At 38.2% G+C, this 21,695-nt stretch overlaps 1 protein-coding gene across 2 annotated transcripts in view; it reads right to left on the reverse strand.

The window, feature by feature from the left end:
- LOC102304999 (MAM domain-containing glycosylphosphatidylinositol anchor protein 1) overlaps nt 1–21,695 on the reverse strand; it is a 201,407-nt gene that overhangs the window by 12,463 nt on the left and 167,249 nt on the right. The window contains exons 16-17 of one of the 2 annotated variants that reach the window (XM_005934576.3): nt 20,802–20,932; nt 3,375–3,483 (exon numbers count right to left, since the gene is read on the reverse strand). In XM_005934576.3, coding sequence (XP_005934638.1) covers nt 3,375–3,483; nt 20,802–20,932 — 240 coding nt within the window. Of the gene's footprint in view, nt 1–3,365; nt 3,484–20,801; nt 20,933–21,695 lie in introns of both variants that reach the window. The other variant, XM_014337546.2, reaches the window with a different exon arrangement.

The following is a 21,695-nucleotide window of genomic DNA, read 5'->3' on the forward strand; positions in this document are numbered from 1 at the left end:
TACTTCCAAAAACATTCAGCTTTGATATTAATGAGTTTTTTGGGTTCATTGAGAACATGGTTGTTGTTCAATAATAACATTATTCCTCAAAAATACAACTTGCCTAATAATTCTGCACTCCCTGTATTACTATTTACTATGGTTTAACTTGTCAAGGACAGAAACGTAAAGATTCTGCATCAAGCATAGCTTTCCTACTTTTGTTGAGTCTGTATTGACAGCTCAACGCCATGGTGGCTCGTGCTGTTGCCTCAGAGCAAGAAGGTCCTGGGTTCAATCTGGCCAAGTTTGCAATGGGTTCTCTCTGCGTACTCTGGTTCCCTCCACAGTTAGAAGTCATTCAGTTATTAGGGTAAGGGTAATTGGTGATTCTAAATTACCCAAAGGTGTTAAAGAGCAAATGGTTGTTTGTCTCTATGTAATAGTCTGGCGACCTGTCCAGGATGTACCCTGCCCCTCTTATCACTTCCGCAGCCCAGATAAAGATAAGAGGATAGCTGGATTGGAAGTTGCTCTAAGTCTGTTGAATTTTTTGTTGAACATTATGTAATATGAACACAACATGTACTACAGACAGAAGTTACATTTGTTCATTCAACAAGATTATCACTGGTGTAACAAACAAATATTGTACTAGTTCATGTAACAAGACTGACTTTTGATGTCTGTGCTTAAACAATATAACATGACTTTAACTAAATTTAATTAGACTAACTTGGTACAAACAACTTGTTTGAATAAAAGTCAAATTAATGGAATGTTACTGTTAATATTATGTTAAACTTACAAACATATATCGTGTTAAAACAACTCAATCAAGATGGATTAATATAACATGATTTTTTAGATGGAATATAAGTGGCAAGATAAAATTACGTTCATCCAATGAATTATTTTTTTGAGTGTGGGTTTATTCTTCTCTAATCCCTATTTTACCTCACCAACTTCATGGAGGTAGAGCTTGTACCCAAGACAGATGCATTTTGTTTCTTGCAGTGGCAAAGACTTTTTAGTTACTTGCCTGATAATTGCCCATCTGTCTGCACTGTGAGTCTCTGCCTGCATAAAACCTGCAGGACACAAATGCACACGCGCCCGCTCTGAGAGCTCAAGAGCTTTCCTCTTCCTGTTTTCACCTTCATCCATTATTCACTCCATCCGCCAGTGTTGTTACATGCACATATGTGTGAGATTGCACTGCACATCCAAGCAGACAATCATCAGCACACTAAGACACACCAACTCACACTCAAGGTTTGAGGAGGTAAAAGGAGGATGTTAATAATTCATTAGATTGTGTGTTTTCAATTTTTTTCTTTTTGTTTATTTCTAATATTTTTTCATAATAATTTCTGGCGAAAGTTAACATGAACATTCTAAGTACATGTCGCTGTATATTATAATGCAACACACAGCATTTGCTTCTGTATTTCATCTATGTCTGTACCTGGGGTCCTTCCTATTTTGCTCCAAGTTCTTATTCTTTCCCTAGTAAAGAGTGTATTTCAATCTTTTTTTCTAAGAATGAATTTTTTTTTTTTACTAATGAGATAGTGAAACCACAGAGGTAAATTTGTCATGTTGGGCTGTGTAAAATTTGTCACTTAAAACTGGTCAATCAAATTGTAGGGTCAATATATTATGACAAAAAGATTTTTTTTTCCTATTAGAAAAAAGTAAGTGAACAGTCTGAAATTTCATCAGATGTTTCCTGTATGTGATCTGGAATGCCAGTAAGGCCACTGTGAAAGATAATGATATATGTATTGATGTCTGTACAAGACTGCGCGCGCGCGTGCGCATGTGTGTGTGTGTGTGTGTGTGTGTGTATGTGCATGTTTGCCTGCATGACTTGGTTTGCAGAGGACAGCTGATGGTAGCCATATTTTGTCTTTTGGATCACTTTCCATTTGTTTTTGTTTTGCTGTTTCTTATATTAACAGACACATATACATGCAAATGAACAAATATATATATAAATAATTTTGAACACTGTGTTTTTGACCTCTTCTCTTGCTATATCTTCTCTAACCTGCAGGCTATTGGAATCCCTCCACACACTTACATGGACCGAAACTGCTTCACTGAAACTTTTTCTTGTTGGATTCCCACCTCTTGCTAAAGTTGCTCGTGTCAAACAGTATTTGTAAGTAACAAAATAATATTATGAGTACAGCTTAGCTTGACCTAGGATACATTAAATGGTAAATGGCCTGCATTTGTATAGCCCTTTACGTAGTCCCTAAGGTTCCCAAAGCGCTTTACACAACCAGTCATCCACCCATTCACACACTGGTGATGGCAAGCTACATTGTAGCCACAGCCACCCTGGGGCGCACTGACAGAGGCGAGGCTGCCGGACACTGGCACCACCAGGCCCTCTGACCACCACCAGTAGGCAACGGGTGAAGTGTCTTGCCCAAGGACACAACGACCAAGACTGTCTAAGCCGGGGCTCTAACCGGCAACCTTCCGATTATAAGACGAACTGCCAGTTCATGAGCCACGATCGCCCCTACTAGGAGCAGATTGCTTGATTTAACTTACCATGCAAACTTGATTGGTCAGTTTATTGTGTATAAACATTTTTTCCTCTTCTTGTGCATATGTTTCTGCATTTATCTTCTTTTCTTATCTAAATCCTTAATTATCACACAGTGTCTCTGTCATTTCTCTACATTTCTAAAATAAATAACCCAAGCTTTTAAAGATAAAGAGCAGTGAGCAGAGCTATGCTGATGAATAAAGGATAGATGAAGAATGTAGGGTAAAAGGAAACAAGAATAGATATAATGACAATAAGTGTGGAAGACGCAGCAGGATGTGGTATGGACAGTTAGAGGATGAAAAGATAGCAAGATAAATGCAGTTATTAAAGAAGAAGAAGAAGAAGAAGGACCACAAATTATGATGAGCCTTCCAGCTTACCTCCATGCTGGTGCCCTGTGGTGTCCACTTGTTTCTATACATCCCACACAAAGACAATATTTTCTCTGTGCTCTATATTCCAACACCTCCCATACACTACAGAAGACTTTTAGTTCTCATATCGTGACAGCTCTAAAAATATGGTTTCTATAGCAATTAAATTCTCTATTGCCTTAGTTTATTTTCATTTTAACTTAATCCAGCTCAGGTGAATTTAGTTTGATAATTCATTTTCTTAGTAAGTCGTTGATTTTTATGTATTTCTGCTGAAAATAATATCAAAGCTATACATTTTTTTAATAGAATGGCATTGCCTGTCTTATTTGGAGTTTCTCTGAACGTATGAAGATGACCCAACCACAAATTCCAAAAGTTGCTTTTGTGTGCTTCTTTGTTTATTAAGTATATTTCTACACAAAAATCACAAAATATCTTACCTGTCTTACCTGCGTTGGCTACAGTGTTTTGTTGCTTGCACTCTCCTCTGGTGATAGACACGTCGTCAATGGCAATATCCCCCTCAAAACCCGAGCCTCGAATTCCTTCAAACACAATCTGTTTAGAAAAGAAACATCAACAGATGAATGCTAGCTGAGTATGTCCAGAGAAATATATACAAAAACACAGCAAAAGTTCACCGAATGGCCACTGAGGAATTTTGCCAGAATTTTGTACACTTTGTACACTCCATGATGTTGCTTGCAAAACAACCTTTACTAAAAAATAAGTAGTTGCTTCCTTATGTCTTTATCAGTGTCTCATATTGTTGTGGTGGAAGTGGAGGAATAGCCCGCTCGTCTTTACGGTGTAGCTTCACTTCATTTAGGTTTTCAAGCATTCTTGATACACAGCTCTCTCGGCTCTCTTTAGGATCATTGTTCTTTGCATGACTCATTACGGGCCAGCCTTTAGCTGTTGGGATGAAGGGCCTCATATTTGATTCCAGAATGATTTGGCATACAGGGGTTATTTGTGTGGCTGTAAAACACGCCCAAATCACCATCCCCATAGGTGTTAAGTGTTTGTGCTCATGTGCTGTGTTTGGTATTTGCCAAATGTGGTGTTATGCTAAAATATATCAACTTTGATCTCATTTCTCCAAAGGACACTGAACTAGAAGTCTTTTTAAAACCTAAGCTATGTCCTTTTTAGAGAGCAATCTTAGCAACCCTTCCAAATAAGCCATAATTGCTCTTCTTTTTCTAATTGTGTCATTAAACTTAACTTTTCACACACTGAGATATCATTCTTTGGTTTTTGATCATTCTCTGAGCATTTCCAGGTTTGAAGTGAATGGCAAACCAGCCAAATCTGCCAAAATTTATTAAGGTGATGCTTACTTATTATCAGCACCTGCTACTTCTTAATACCTGTAAAGGCAGTAAAAGTATACTTAGTTTTTCACAGGACTGGATACTCCGTTAAAACGTCTTAAAACTAATTTAATTACTCTAAAGAACCTACTTTCTGTATCTGAAGTTGAGCAATAATAACAATAACAACAACAACAACCATATAATTAATAATTATAGAAAATATGAATACTTTAATTAAATAAAGACATGGAAACATCTATTACAGATAGCAACATGCTAGTTTATTCTCCCATCTCAGGAATTTACAAGCTGCAGTCATATCCTAACACAGTGGTTCTTAACCTGGGTTCGATCGAACCCTAGGAGTTTGGTGAGTCGGTCTCAGGGGTTCGGCAGAGCCTCCACCACGGAGGTCCAGACACACCCGAATTATCGTGTAAATTTGTGATGACACGCCCCCTACAGAACGTGATGGGAGTGAGCGTCCTATCTGCATGATTTGCAACGCCAAGTTGAGCAACTCCAATCTTGCACCGGCAAAACTAAAGGAACACTTCTTGAAGCTGCATGGAGACGGGGAATACAAGAACACAACACTTACTGAATTCAAGGCGAAGAGAGCCAGATTCGATGAAAGGCCCACTCTGCCTGCTCTTGGATTTGTACCCGTTAACAAACCGATCCTCACACCATCGTATGAAGTTGCTTATCTGATCGCAAAGCAGGGCAAGCCACACACCATTGGTGAAACACTTGTGAAACCAGCTGCGTTAAAGATGGCAAATCTGATACTAGGAACAGTGGCTGAAGGTAAATTATCCCAAATTCCTCTTTCAAATGACACCGTCAGCGACAGAATAGAAGACATGAGTAAAGACATCTTGGCTCAAGTAGTCGCTGATCTGATTTCAAGCCCGGCAAAATTCAGCCTTCAACTCGATGAGAGCACAGACGTTGCTAATCTAAGCCAGTTTACTGTTTTCGTGCGCTATGTGAAAGATGACATGATTAAAGAAGAGTTTTTATTTTGTAAGCCTCTTACAACAACAACTAAAGCAGCCGATGTGAAGAAGCTTGTGGATGACTTCTTCAGAGACAACAATCTTTCACGGGACATGGTTTCTGCAGTTTGTATATGGTAAATGGTAAATGGCCTGTATTTATATAGCGCTTTACTAGTCCCTAAGGACCCCAAAGCGCTTTACATATCCAGTCATCCACCCATTCATACACACATTCACACACTGGTGATGGCAAGCTACATTGTAGCCACAGCCACTCTGGGGTGCACTGACAGAGGCGGACGGAGCTCTAGTCATGCTGGGAAGAAACTCTGGTTTTGGTGCGCTAGTAAAAGCTGATGCACTACACATCATTGTGACTCATTGTATTTTGCACAGGCATGCAATGGCAACAAAACCCTTGCCTCCAAAAATGGCAGAAGTGTTAAAAACTGTGGTGGAATGTGTGAACTATGTGCAAAATAGTGCTCTGAGGCACCGCATCTTCAGTGAGCTGTGTAAAGAAATGGGCTCTGAATTTGAGGTACTTCTGTACCATTCTAATGTTCGGTGGTAATCCCGGGGACAGGTGCTGAATCGTGTTTTTGCCATGCATGTGGAATTAGCCCTGTTTTTGCAAGAGCACCAACACTGTCATGCAGATTGCTTCAAAAATCCTGAGTTCATTCTCATTTTAGCGTACATGGCTGATATATTCGCAGCTCTCAATCATCTCAATCAGCAGATGCAGGGTGGTGGAGTCAATATCATAGAAGCGGAAGGACAGCTGAAGGCTTATCAAAAAAAGCTAACGTTATGGAAATGACGAACAGAGAACAGCAACTTCGCAAACTTCCCCCTTCTGGACAACTTTGTAAGTAAGATCGAAGATGTGTCTGGAATCGGAGATATTTCTGTATCCACGGAACTGAAGCAAACAATTGCAACGCACTTAGATGAGCTTGCAAAGTCTCTCGACAGATATTTCCCTACAAGAGAGTCATATCCAGCATGGGTGAGACAGCCGTTCACGTTTGCTGTTGAGACAGCAGATGTCAATGATGAATACCTTGACGAAATCATTGAAATTCAGCAGAGCCAGGTTCAACAGCAACTCTTCAGAACAACAACGCTCTCAACGTTTTGGTGTCGACAAATGGACAAGTATCCAATTATTGCTAAGAAAGCTCTGGATTTTTTTTATACCATTTGTTACAACATATCTTTGCGAGCAATCCTTTTCGACAATGCTGGATATAAAAACGAAGAAAAGGAACAAACTTTTCTGTGAAAATGACACAGACTTGCCAAGGTGAAGCCACGCATATCTGAACTGGTCTCTCAAAGGCAACAGCAGAAGTCACAATGATTTGCAGGTATGTAATTTGTTGTAAGTTCATGCATTGTGTTGGTTTTGTTCTTTGAACAAGGTGATGTTCATGCACGGCTCATTTTGTGCACCAGTAAAAAACATATCTATGTCTTGAATTTGAAAAAAAAAAAATTCACTAAAGAGGGGTTCGGTGAATGTGGATATGAAACTGGTGGGGTTCGGTACCTCCAACAAGGTTAAGAACCACTGTCCTAACATCATTTCTGGGCCCACAACAAGAAAACTAAGCAGGAGACTCTTCTGAACACTTCCCCCATTTTAGCCACCAGCCATCTGGTTTTGACTGACAGCCTAATTACTGTGGTGTACCAAGGCACCAAAAGCCCAGCGCACCCAGCTAATCAAAAACCAAGTGTATTCTGTCTAGCTTCTGAGGAGGGAAAAGCAAATAAACAAGAAAACTTTGTTTCTCCAAAATAACAACAAAAGTAACTCTCTTGACTGCAGTTGTTATTGACTTTTACTGCAGACCCCAGTGCTTGATAATTTTAATTCTGAAAACAATAGTCAGAGTTGTTGCTTTGTAATAATATTTGAGTGTTTCTGCAATTCCAATGCCTCATTCTGTTTTAATTTTTTTTTTCAACAGAAAACAGCTCCATGTGAAAATTCCTACATGGGCTGAAGTATACAGCAATAACTTTTTTTTTAAACTCCAGCATCTAGCAGCCCTTTAGCAAAGTATTTAACCCTCAATTTATTCAAAAAAAAGTGAGAACGGAGCAGGTGTTACTATAGAAAGGAATGCAATACTAATGAAAATAAAAAAAACTGCATACACTCTACTTGCATAGTATGTCTGTATACCTACAGGTTAACAAGCGAGCAGGTGCAAGCATGGAGGGGAGGCAGACCGTGCATGACTGGGTTCACTTTAAAAACTCCATCTGTTAACAGCAACATGCTGCGGTTAAAGTATCAACTGAGCAGGCTTGCTATCAATTTGTGTGTAAATATATCGAGCCAGAGCAAGGGTGGGTCCAATTAACCTGATTCTGACCCAGCAAGAAGAAAAGAGTGACCTAACCCCACATGTGCTCAAAACAAAACATATACAATGGCAGTGCAAACACACTGTTAACATGATCTTAGTTTTGAGGCATTCTGCTATTGTGTTTTAATCTATGAGTCCTGTTAGTATCTAACAGCAAGTTAACTTTAGTGGGCAGATAATAACACTTGTAACCTCGTAATAACAACTTAAACTTTAGAGTAGTTTTCTTCTTTACTTAGCATAAGTTAGATCCGCTCTTGCACAATTTGGCCTCATATATACTTATATATTTCTTATATACTCCAATATATTCTACTCCAGCTGCTAACTAACCCTTGAGTACACCACATAATCCACCAGTTATTTCAAAACAACAGAGCGAGGAGCAGGTGTCTCTATGCATACAAATGTAATTTTGATAGAAAAACTGCACATACTCTCATTGTATACCATGAGTACATAGGTACCCTAATGATTTTCTTATATTTTCTCTCTACTTCTCTCCACACAGAGCCAATTCAATTTCATTCACAAAGGGGAGGAAAGTACAAGAGCATTATCATTTATTCCCCATTTGCTTTCTAATTTATTCCCCGAATGAGAGATCCTCTTTGAATTAACAAATAAAATAATTAGGAGAACCTTGACGCTGATTGCGTGGTGGCGAGGGAGCAAGTCCAGCAGCACAAGCTGTATGGCTTTAACAGGTCTGCTCACATATACAAAAAAGATTTTCTTCCGTATAGGCTGTAAAGAAAATTCTGTGGTCTTCAAGTGAAGAGGCTTATTCGCCACAAGGCCATGATCCTTTAATTTATAAATGCTACAATGAAATTTCCTTGCTGCTTGACTGTCGTAAACATTTTGCTTTATTTATGGTTTTTCTTCCTTTAATTCCAGTTTTCTTTGTATATTTGCCAGCCATAGTGTGATTTCTTTAACATATGCACACATGTACTGTACCTTTACAAACACTTAATTAACATCTTTATAGATTAGAGACTAGAGTATGATAATTGAAAAACTGAAGCTAAATGACTAACACTGGCCTTAACAAAGAAAGGTGCAAAACTATTAATTAACAGTCTCATTTACATATTACAATCTGACCAGTAAAGTTTTTTTTCTCTAAGATATCAAACACAATAGCATGAATAAAACAATACAATATATTGTATTGTTTTATATGACAGGATACTGTATACAATATCCTGTCACTGCAAAATAATGACTTTATATGTTTAGTTTTTGGATATGGCTCAGAGACATAACTGACCAGCAAGCTTAAATGTGAGAACCGACATTGTCTCACATTTAAATATTACTGCTGGGCACTTTGTGGGGGCCTCAACAGTAATGTGTTTCTCAGAGTTTCTAAACCTTGGTAGTTGTGTTTGGTGACCTGCATTTTTGCATCACCCGAGTTATACAGAAATGACAAGTTGGAGAGCTGTTGTAAATTATGCAGTTATCAAATTCTGGGACAAAAAAATGTGATCATAAAAGATACATGTCATATATAATAAAGCTGATATTTCTGTCTTACATTTTCTGAATATTTAAATAAATAAATAAATCTGCACCCTTCATGAAAAAAACATGACATCATTTTTTTTTTTGAAAAACTGTGTAAAATTTTCTGTATTCCAGTTCTTGTTATTATACTGCATAACGTGTGGGTGTGAAGGATCTTGAGTGAGATAGAAAACTTGCGCATGTGTGTGCGTGCATGAGTGTGTGAATGCAGGATCAAAGGGTGTGCAGTAAAGTGTCAGGTTGAAGTTGTGAGTGTGTCGTTTTGTCACGCCTTGTAACCTTTAATGTTCCCATTGATGTGCTATCCACATACCAGAGGGGACACAGCTGTGAGAGCGAGGGAGTAAAAAAGAGAGAGACTACATGCACATGTGTGTCTATGTGTGTGTGTGTGAGAGAGAGAGAGAGAGAGAGAGAGAGAGAGAGAAAGAGAGAGAGAGAGCTTTAAAATACCAGTGCAATGTGAGGCACACAAATGTGGGTTGGCCTGGTTTCCAACAAGCCCCCCAGGTACCAAACACTGCTAGGAACACAGATGGCCTCTGGGTAATCCACAGAGGAGCAAGTAGGGACACAAATACTACTACAACACGTTACCGCCTTCTTTGCAACTCCATTGATTTTATGTGTTCATGTAATTTCTGCTATACAAGTTGGTCTCAATAAACAACCTCATTAAGATGAATTTATTTACAAGTAACCTGAAGAGTGGAAGCTTGGGAAAGTAAAAGAGTGCAAGAGAGATGGTCACAGTTATACTGATATCATAACAAAACATACACCCCTCCATTAGGTACACCTGCTGTATGCCGGTTCATGGAGGTTTGAAGCCTATCGCTGCTATTACTGGGCAGGAGGCCGGGTAGATAGGTCAGCAGTCCATTACAGGGATAAGTTGAAGACACAACACTTTGAAAGCTAAAATTCCCACCTGTGGCCAATTTACAATTGCCACTTAACCCACTGTGCTTATCTTTGAGCTGTTGTAAGAAGCCATAGGTTCCACAGTAAACAACAACACACATTTGTTCCTAAGGATATTATGATCCCTGATAAAGAGCATTAAAGGTCTTAAAGTACCGCTTCAAATTTCCTGACTTTACAACTTTAATATATATGGAAAGTAGTAATCATAGCCAGTAGAGCATACACAATGTAACATCTTACACTTCCTTATCAGTTAGCTCGCCACTGTTTACAATGAGAATCTTGTACTAATGCTAGCCAGAGGCTGGGCTCAAGCCCGGGCTGTTGTAGAGAGGCAGGAAGGAAAGCTGTTTTTCAATACATCATTACTTTTGTTGGATGGAGCACAAAGAGAGAGGAAATGCAGAGCCGAGTGGCAGCACCTCAAAGACTTCCTGGGTATGCAGTCAGTGAGGTGTGCACATGACTAGAGAGTTTGTGTTCTCCATGGACAGCTCTCAACACTAAGCAGAAATGAAACATGCGTCAATACGCAGTCACTTCTGCACTCCGTGGAACTCAATAACATCCACATCAAAAACCACCTCTGGGAATTCAAGCGAATTAGAAAATCATATTGTTCAAAGGGTACATTTGAGATAACAGATAATGGACACAAAAGGCTACCACTGTTTGTTTTTCTATTGAATTTGGATAAATGGATTCTTTGGTGGCAGAGAAAAAAGAATTAACATTTACATTCAAAGCAATAGTCACAGACAGAGCCACTGCTGCACTGACCAACTCAGCGATGGGCTATTTAATAGTGGCTAAAAGAGCAAGCTACTGTTTAGACATGCTAGAAGAAGGGAAAGTCAAACCATATCATCAGATTGCTTTGTAGAAACCCACGTTGACAATGAAAGTAAGTAATTTAAACTTGCATGGATATTAATGTGAATTTATCATCTTAGACTATTCTATTATACCTATTACCAGAAACAAGTAATTTTATTAGAGATATATTCAGGGTTCATACTCTAGTGTGTTCCAAGTCTAAAAAGCACGGATGGTGGCTAATTACATTTTAGCCCCTGGCTCAGCTGCAGTGGAGGGGTGGTGCAGTGAGCCAGAGACCACACCTCCGCCACAGTAGTCAAAAAACAACAAAACATATAACTCCCATGTATTTTAACCTTGGGGAAAGAATTCAAAGTCTAGGCTGCTCAGCTTTAGATGGAGAATTAGCCTTCGTCACCAACAAAGCTACTTGAATTTGAAACCTAGGTCACTTTGAAACACAAATTTTGTCTCTGCATACATCCAAAGTCAAAAGGATTTAGAAACACGAAGCGTGGTTTCCTGTTTTGAAAATCAGAACATGTGTTTAGATTTTTAAGAGTTGGTTTTAAGAATTAGTTGATTACATCTTGTGCAGCACATAGAGGCCGTATTACATTTCATTCGTGTTGATATAAGCTGGAAGAGAAATTCTTGAGATTCTTGCATGTTAGTTCATATTAGACTTAATATGACTTAATTAATGCAAATATATAAACATGGGGCAATGCATTTAGGTGTGCAAGTATGGTCACAGCATGTTTAAGTTTAAGCCAAGCACCACAATAGGGAAGAAAGGTGACTTAAGTGACTTTAAAAGTGGCATGATTGCAGGCTGGTGCCTGACAGGCTGGTCTGAGTATTTTAGAAAGTGCTGATCTGCTGGGATTTTCAGCGCAGATATCTCTAGGGTTTATAGACAGTCATCCGAAAAAGAGAAAATATCCAGTCAACAGCAATGTTCTGAGTGAAAATACTGTCTTGGATAGAGGTGGATAGCAGAGGAGAATGGCCAGACTGTTTCACACTGATAAGAAGTCAACAATAACTCAAATAACTACTTGTTGCCACCATGGAGAAGTACATCTTTGAGCACACAACATATCAAACCTTTAAACAGATGGGTTTAGAGCAGCAGAAGACCACACTCCTGTCATCTAAGAATAGGAAACTGAGACTACAATTTGCATAGACTCACTAAAATTGGACAACAGAAATTGGGAAAAAATCTGTCTGGTATGATGAGTTTCGACTTCTGCTGCAACATTTGGTTGGGATCAGAATTTAGCATAAACAATGGGCATGGCTCTACCATGCCTGGTATCAATGGTTCAGGATAGTGGTAGTGGTGTCATGGTGTTTAGATATCTTCTTGGCACATTTTGATACTCTTACCACTAATTAAGCATAATTTAAATACCACAGATAACCTATATACCTTTATGACCACAGTGGTACGCATCTTTACATTTTACAGTCTTATAGTTCTCTCTGAGCTTTGTGCAATGAATCCCTAATTACGTAACATTTCTATGATTTATATACTTGTTTTTTCTCTCTTCCTTTTTTGGGGTGGAGGAGTCCAAAATTTTTAAATAAATAAATAAAGTTTTTCTTTTCATTTTAACAAAATGGCCCATAAAATGGGGATTCATTTTATCATGCACCACCAAAATCTGTGCAGCAGAAGATGCCTGAAAATTCTCCAACTGTAATTTTTAATCTTTAAATCCCCAACATTTGCACTGCAGACAGTCTTATACCCATTAAAAACTGTGGGAAGGTTTTATTAATAAATAAATAAAAATGTATTGAATATCACACAGAAATCAACTGGAAATTTACTATCTTTTCTACATTTGCTTAGCCTTAAGTCATTTAGGCGTGGAGCTTATAACACACCTAGACAGTACCAGAAAGCATATTTGTTTTCAACCGCAAATAAGCGTTAAAAATCCATCCTTTCTAGATATTATTTAGTTGCTAAAGGCTGCTGGTCCTTGCATCATATCCTTGTGAAGACACAGCAATATCTAACTACATCCTTGTAGCGAAAACACCATCCCCCTTTAACACTCATCTCCTCCTATCAAGAGTTTTTGAAGCGGTGAACTGAAAGCAAAAGGCAAAATGGGCTTAATAGACCCACTGAGTGTATAAAAAAGAAGCTATGCAGTACAACACAACAACACCAATTGTGTCATAATTCCCACCGTGAGCAGACAGCTCAAGTCATTACTATTGATTATGAGGATACCAGCACTCCCCAAAGACATACAAAGAGGAAGAAGAAGACACAGACAGAGGATGGGTGAAAAACAGGATAGCTTGAAAACCCACAGCAACAGAGAGTAGTGGCAGGCAGGACTAACCACTGAGATGGGCCATGCATTTAAAACCTTTATGATATGTATAAAAGTCTTTTCAAAGACAACAGCAAAAGTTATTGATCAACCATTTTTTTTATAGCTTTTCTATAGTAATCTCAACATTTTGAGGGGTTTTAATGCCAGATTCGGGGGTTTAATGTGATAACTGGCTAATAATGGGGATTTTCATTTGATGATCACCATTGTTTGTAGATTTGCAATTATTTTGCAATTGAATGATTTCTTGTGTGTTAATTACTTATATACATAAAAAGAAAGAAAGAAAGGCAGGGAAAGAAATAAAGTTTGATCAAACACAACTTTAATCTATCAAAATTATCTAAAAAGTTGTCCTTCTTAGATGCTCCAAACATATTAATTAAATAATGTATTAATTAAACCATGTAGGAAACAAATAATTCAGAGTGATCCTGTGGCCTTACACTGGCCTGCTGGTAATTCTCAGTTAATGATGGAGCAGTAATAGGAGCTGAATGGAGGAGGAGGAGGATGGGCTGCTCAAAAGAGTAACTCAAGGAAGACAGACAGGTATAGAGCAGAGGGAGAAATGGGGTTCACCCTTCTTATTTCATTTCATCAGGCCCTTGGGGAGCTTGGAACATAACAGAATGTCGTAAGAAATGAGGCAAAGTGAGAGACGGAGAGAAAGAGTATGTTTATCAGCTCACCTCCTCTGGCTGGCTCGTAGGATCAAGGCTGCTTGCTTTGTACATTATTAAACAACTCCATTTGTTACACAGCAGTGATTTGTGTGTATGTGTGCATGTATGAGTTGAACAGATAGATCACACCGAAATACTGGAATATCTGTTGTTGTAAAGGTAAAGAAAAATATGTTTTTAGCTAAAGGAGTGAAGCTAAAATAGCCCATAGGATTTTCTCAATATTTATCATACCCGAAAAGTTTTGTACAAGTGAGTTTTCTGATATTAGACTGTGGCAGCAAAGGCATTAAACTGTATAAGTCAGAAAAAAGAAAATGCTCTGAAAAATTACAGAATTACAGACTGACTGATGTCGTGTACTTTGTATTTTTGTCAGGATTGTGCTGCTGAGCACTCTTAAATATTCTTGCTGAGTGTTAAGAATTAAAAATTAGAATTAGTGCAATCATCCTAAAATACAGCTCAGTGAGGAGTAATTGGGAACCCTTCCATTTCTTAATAAAGTTGAAATATTTTAGGGTCATACATAAAAAAGGACACAAATACAAATATAATATGAAAAAATATATATGCAACAACAAATCTGAAAGACAGTAATGGCACAATGCACAAAGTCTCTAAGACATGTGCTGAACCAGACAAGCAGTACATGCATATGAACAAAAAGTGTACACCTTAAAGAGAGAGACACCAGCCATGTACAAGGCAACCCTCAGTTGCCAAGGAGACGACCCCTATCGTTCATGCATCCTTCCTTATTCATCCATCCTGTCTCATCTACCTTTGTAAAGTCACGTATAAATGGGGTGGATGAATAATTAAGCTGCATTAGGGGCTTTATTGATGAAATAAAGACATCCCCACCTCACTCCATCTTGTCATACCCTTTTTGTAAAGTACCTTTTACTTGGTTTGCAAACACTTACACACAGTTTCCTTTTTGTCTTTTTCTTGGCTGTATAATTGCTGTTGATAACCAGCAGATGTTAGTACCTTATGCCTAAGTCACACAGACCCAAGGACCTGTCAGTGATCCCCTGGGAACCACTGGTCGCAAGGAAAAAGGTGTATTCCCTGACTAGTTGCAAGTGTTTGCAAAATGTCCCATCCATGGTATGAAACATATACTATTGCCTTCAGAGTGAGATCTCAACTTAAATGAACCTCAGTGAGCTGCGCAGTTTCAATGGTAGAGCTTTCATATTGTTTTAATACGTGACCGTTTATATTACTTCTGAAAAAAGTATGATTTGTTCTGTTGTATGTGCATTATGTGCTAAGAGTGGATGCTTGTTTTCATGGGTAAAGAGATTACCTTACTGCAATTTAACAACTGTGTTGCACTTCAAAACATTGACGTCAACTACCATGCCAATACAGTATTACAGAAGAACCTTAAAACATACACTTTGCCCATGGGTTTAGTGTTCGCTTCCCCTTTAATAGTTAAAGAAACATTGGGTAGCAAAGGCATGGTTAATGATGAGCAAATGCAGCCCCTAGCTAAGACCTTCAGCCCACATTCATCATGAATTCAATTTCCCCAATGCACGTACAAAGAGTATCTGGAATCATTACAACACAACTAGCAGGCATCCCCTGCTCATAAATAAGCCTGTTAATTGACCTGTCATAGCTAATTGCTGCAGGGGATATGAGACTGGTGAGTGTGTGTTTAAGAAAAAGAGTTTATCTGTACGTCTGCATACTGTACTGTGCAACAACCACCCTTTGTATTTTCCTAGGCAAAGGGGAACTCGATAAGGTGATTTATTGACATGTAAAAACATACATGTAGATGCAGTATGCAAGGCAAAAACAATCCTAATGAGGCTGAAAGTCAGTATTTGGTATGACCACCTTGATTCTTTAATGGTGAGATGGAGGAGGCAAATCCATATTGTTCATTCGTGTTGTGCTTTTCTTTTAATCCAGGTTTGCTTTTACTGTATTTGGGACCATTGCTATACAGAGAAGCAAAGCCTTTTCAAGTCAGGTGCTTTCTACACTGAATCAAAATCTAATGGTAATTTTTCTGTGTTCATAATTAAATCATTTTTAACAAAACCACTGGCTTAAACACAGCCCAAACCATGACTGAACCTCCACCATGTTTTACATTGGCTGCAGACACTCACTGACTTGTTTTGTGTATATAATCAAGTGATACCTGTCAAGTAATTGAGTGCAGATCTTTTAACTGTTCCCATAATTAGATCTACTGTAACGGGCTAACGAGAATACTTTCACTTTACGTGATCATGTGATCCTGTTGTTTGGAAAAGGTTATCTGCTGGCCTGAGGTTAATTATCACTTTAAAAAACAGACTCAAAACAGTTTTATTCGCACAGACTTGCATTTAACTGTGTGTATGTGATTATGTGTGTGTGTGTTTTAACTTATATTTTACTTCTTTACAAAGCTTTTTAAAGCTTTTATCTTCTGTGTCAAGCACATTGAGTTTATGTGTAAGGAAATATGCTACATATATGCTGTACCCCTCTTGACCTCTTCACATATATTTAGTGATGATTTGAAACAACAATTTCAAATTTGAATTCATGATTCCACAAGACCTGCTGCCACTGATCTTCTGTCCAGTTCTTGAGTAATAATGGCATACCTCAACTTTACTTCTATGTTTCTCTTTCTTATCAGTGGCTTCTTGATAGTAGGCCATCCACTGAGACCATTTCTGATGAGGTTTCAGTGAACAGTAGATGTCTCAGTTGAAAGGCAAGATGCACTCTCAGGTCCTGTGTTAGTTGTTTCATGGGTTTTCCTATTTCTTAAAGACATAACTTCCAGATACTGGTTGTCTGCTATAGATAGTATTTTAGGCTTGCAACGTTTTCTTTCCTCCTCAGTTTATTCGGTTTCCTTTTTTTTTCCTTAACAGACTACTGGTAACAAAGTGTCTAAAGATTACAATCTAAGATTAATTATTTGCTAAGTTCTCTGTCATATGTAGACACAACACTGGGGAATCCCTCAAGCTATAGGTGCCTTTTTATGTTTGAATAATTCATAGGTCATTGTTAAGTGGAAAGAGGAACTGCTCAAGACCACTTGAAAAAGACCACAAATTAAAGAAAGTCTAGTTCCTTAAAAACAAAATATAAAGAAAGGAGGGTTGGCTCAAGACTTTTGCATAGTACAGATGCCTGAATCTACACTGTATGCTTGTGATTTTATTTGTGCATAGATGTATGTAGAATGTAGACAGATATATGGAAAAAGAATGTGTGATGGGGTATTGGCAGCCTGATAGCTGAAGACTGTCCTTTTTAAATTTAAAGCCATTAGTCATCAGCCCTGAGTGAAGAAATCTTAAAAACAGACCAGGACAAGAATCAAGCCAGTTACTCCACTTGCCCCAACACTCCACGAGAGAGAAAGACAAGTGGAGAGAATGGGGACTAAACAGACAGAGACAGCAAAACACACATAGCAAAACTAAATTGTCATCATTTTTGCCCTCCCTTTTTCTCACCCTCCACTGGATTTTAAACATTCTAAAATAGACACATATACACAAACTCACAAACAAACCCATGGAGTAAGAAAAACTGGAAAAATGAGTGAGAAAGGAAACATCATGTCCAGTTAGAAAGAAGGACTGAGTCATCTAGTTTGTTCTGCCACATGCCAACAGGGAAGAACTAACTGCAAGCGCAGCTGCCAAAGAGCCGAAGGGACTTCAAGGATGTGTCAACAGACAGTGCTCAAACACGAGCGCTTCTTCTGTTATGTCTTCCAGGCTATTTTCTTCCACTATTGACTGAATGTGCACAGTTACTGTAACCCAAACTTTAAACTTCCGGTGAACTTAAACAAGGAAAGATGACTGTACAGCTGAAAGCATGAAAAATTGCACCCCTTGAACTGAACTGAGAAATAGTTCGGATAACTTTCTAATCCAGTTGAACAGACTTTTAAATGGAGTTTCATTTGAGGGTAACAGTTCTTGTATAAGCAACAATCAGAGATCAGAAATCACCAGCTGGTGTAGAAGGCCTGAGGTAGTTCTCTTGCAATTGTCTTTGTACAGTAAATTGAATTGTCACCGTCCAATCAAGTGCATGTTCCTTTACTGAAGTACTAGGTTTCCTACTGTACAATCACAAGTTAGTATGCCAGTTCTTGTCAAACTAGTGTTTTCATGAAGAGTTTTTTGCAAATGCAAGAACATTGAGTTGGTGCTCTCTCTTTGTATCAGCTGCATTACTTTCTCTTCATGGGAGAAGTTGAAAATAAACTACCTACACTGTAACTAAGAAGCACTGTTTTGTCTGTGACACACAATTCACAATCCACCAGGCTTTTAACAGGAGGATCTTGCAACTTTAATCAAGTGCAAGTGCAAGTCCAGATGTGTGACTAATGAAAAGGAATAAAAAGTGCCCTTGACCCCCACAGGTACAAAATCTGGTGTCTTAGTTATGCCCTTTGGATTCACTCGTACCTTTAGAGGTAGAAGCCACTGTTAATCAATCCAAAGTTATTTCGAGTCATCACTTTTATCATGTGATCAGACTGGTCTCTTCCAGGCAGACAATTGTCGTATTCATAGTGTGAATCACATGCCGGGGCCTTCGCAGTCAGATCTGAACTACAGTATGGGAGGTTTTGTACAAACGAAAATAGCAATGAAAAAGTAATGAATATCTTTTTGAAAAATGACATTTTATTCCTCATGTGGACCTCATTGTTGGATTAATTCCAAGTTATACTGAAGCTGTTATCCTTAAAAAAAACCAAAAAAAAAACCCCAACAGATTTGGTCTTGTATTTCTGTCCATTTGTGTACCTCTAAAACAAAGGAAGCAATATAGGAATTAAACCAACCCAGAGGCTAAAGAAATACGCTTGCAAGCAGTCCTCAACATAAATATGCCATCCATGCAGAATGCACTATATTAGGTTGAATGCTCATTGTATAAAAAGCACAACAGAGTTAACTACAAAAGCAACAATCACATTTTTGGTTCTGGTTCATTTACTGGCTTGTATATTTGGGACCAACACATTTGCTAGCACCAAAACAGAGCCAGTCCAGTCTATACTAAAGAACTTTTGAAATGCCAGGATGTTTTTCTTTTGTTTTGTTTCTGGAAACAAATAAATTAAGCGTCAGTATTTATAGAAATTTATTGTATTTGATCACCACTAGCTAGCTACAGATGTTTATGTCTGTTTACTTTCATTTAGAGGTCAAAGCTGTATGCATAGCTGCACATTTATGTCATTTGGACCTTTCAAATCTGTATGAAATCTTGCTGCCAGCCGTGAGATTAGCACATTCTTGATGAAGTGAATGATTTTCTGGTTACTACGTGAATAGGCTTGCTGCTGACATTCAGCAGAAAATGAGCCCGATGTGTAATCAAAGGTCCCCATTTATCAATAATGCCCTCAGTGCTAAAATGTCAAAATCCTGTATCCACATTTATTTAAGAAATGAAAAATGCACACAAGTCATACAAAAAGCTTGGGGTTAATTTATATGTATCATATTTTTCATTGCCTTCATTAGTACTACTTTTGGCACAAATTTGTATAACTTGATATATAATAATGTCACATTATATTGATTCCATTGGGTGTACTCTCACATTGCAGAGCATGTCCACCTGCAGTGTCGAAGCCACTGAGGGGAGGACTGACTGGATATATGACCGCTAAAAGGGGTATGAATTCTTTCCCAACACACTGCACCAACCCACTCCTAAAAGCTTAAATACTGTATTTGTTTTTATGCTAGCTGAAAGTCTCTTCCAACACAGAAGAGAAATGAGATTATTGGATATTAGTTAACTCAAACATCAATAAATATAAAGCGATAGTGATTTTGGGAAGTAGATCTCTGGGCGGTTTAAATGTCAGTCTTTAAAATATGTTGTGAAAAATTCAAGCAGTGTTTCAAGACCAACCCTTTTTGGGAATTTCCTCATTTCCATTAATTCATGGTATACAATCCCAGTGCTGGCTTTGCGCAGTGGAGAACTTTTCTCTTGGGAAAGACACAGTAGAGAGAAAATGGCTGAGGCAGAGGGACATCCCACAGATGAAAGAGATGACAAAAAATAGATTTTTTTGTGTGTTTTGTCAAAATACAGTTAGGTCTATGATTTGTTGGACAAAGACACATCTTCTGTAGTTTTGCCTTAGTACGCCACCACAGTGGATTTTAAACTAGCCAATCAATATGTGATTGAAGTGCAGACTTTCAACTTTAGTTTTAAGGGTTTTTCAAAAGATTTCGCATTAACTGTTTAGGAATTACAGCCATCTTTATACACAGTGCCCCGTGTTCAAAGGGTTAGAATTAATTGGAAAATTGACTGACACACAGTTTTGTGCACTAGGTGAGACCTGTTGTCTTGTTATTTCATGGCAAATGAAGCAAACATAATATCTGAACTGGATTCAAAGAGTTGAATTTCTACGTCGGAGCTTTTTGACAGAATTTTAAGTATGAGAGATGTCTGTGCAAGTGAGAGAGGCCATCATTTGTCTGAAAAACCAAACAAAAAAGCGAAACAGCAACAAAAAAAACAATCAGAGAGATAATAAATAACTTTGGGAGTGGCCAAATCAAAAATCTGGTACACTATATTAATAAAACAATGAAATACTAAGGTCTACAATCAAGAGACATCTTTGCAAATAGAAATATAGACTGGAAAAGCCAGTCACGATATTAAGCATACCACATTATCGACATGTATGGCTCCTACTGGTCACTAGGTCACTAGTGTTTATTATTGATGTGACTGCTGATTCTGTAATCACCAATCCTACGAAGCAAAGAAATCAGAAAGGCCTTACCTGAAAGGGTCCACTGGGGGTAACGTCAAAGAATGCTTTCTTCCAGTCTGGGCCTTGATGACCAGATTTTGTCCACATTGCTCGGTCCACAGAGGCTATGCTTCTCACTCGCAGATAAACATTGAGAGTACCTGTGAAAAAAAATCCCATGCGCAGCCACACATCCAGACAAACACAGCCACAAACATGTACAGGAATTTAGAAACACTCAGTGTCATTGTCACTCTTGCTGGTTTTATAGTTATGGTCATTACCAAACACAGATATATTCCACTGCAAAAAATTATAATAATAATAATACTAGAGCAAAGATCAGTTTGTCTTGGAAGAATGGCCAAATATTACTCCTGGAATTTGTGAAACACACTATCATCCTGTTGAGATTTGAGTCTGTCCCCCAAAATAAAACTGACTATAATAAATATTTAAACAAGACTCCGATTTCAATAGCTAAAGGTGCCGTGACTTTTGTTGCATTTTATTCCCATTGTGAGGACTGTATATTTAATATAGCAAGTCTAAAACTCTACCCTTTTGTTTTACTTGCCATGGAGAAATAATCCAAATAGTGTCCATCTCTTTTTTCCCCTCTCTCTGTCTCTTTCGGGTCTCTAAAAGTAGGTGTGAGAGAATCATTCATCTTCTTAATGATCCCCAGCCAGCTCCTAATTGGAACATTAACCAACCACGAGTCTCTTAAACAAATTTGCAAGCAGGAGGCACGCTATGCTATACTATATTTGTGTGTGTGTGTGTGTGTGTGTGTGTGTGTGTATACGTACTTATAGACTTATGCTTACACAATGGAATCAATCATTGTTTTGTGAAACTATAAGCCTATATTCTTTAAATCCTGGAAAAATCACCAGGCTGGCAGCACTAAGCATCATACTT

The sequence above is a fragment of the Haplochromis burtoni genome, unplaced genomic scaffold (genome assembly GCF_018398535.1).
Source record: "Haplochromis burtoni strain Fernald_Lab_line unplaced genomic scaffold, NCSU_Asbu1 Contig_187, whole genome shotgun sequence".
NCBI lineage: Eukaryota > Metazoa > Chordata > Actinopteri > Cichliformes > Cichlidae > Haplochromis > Haplochromis burtoni.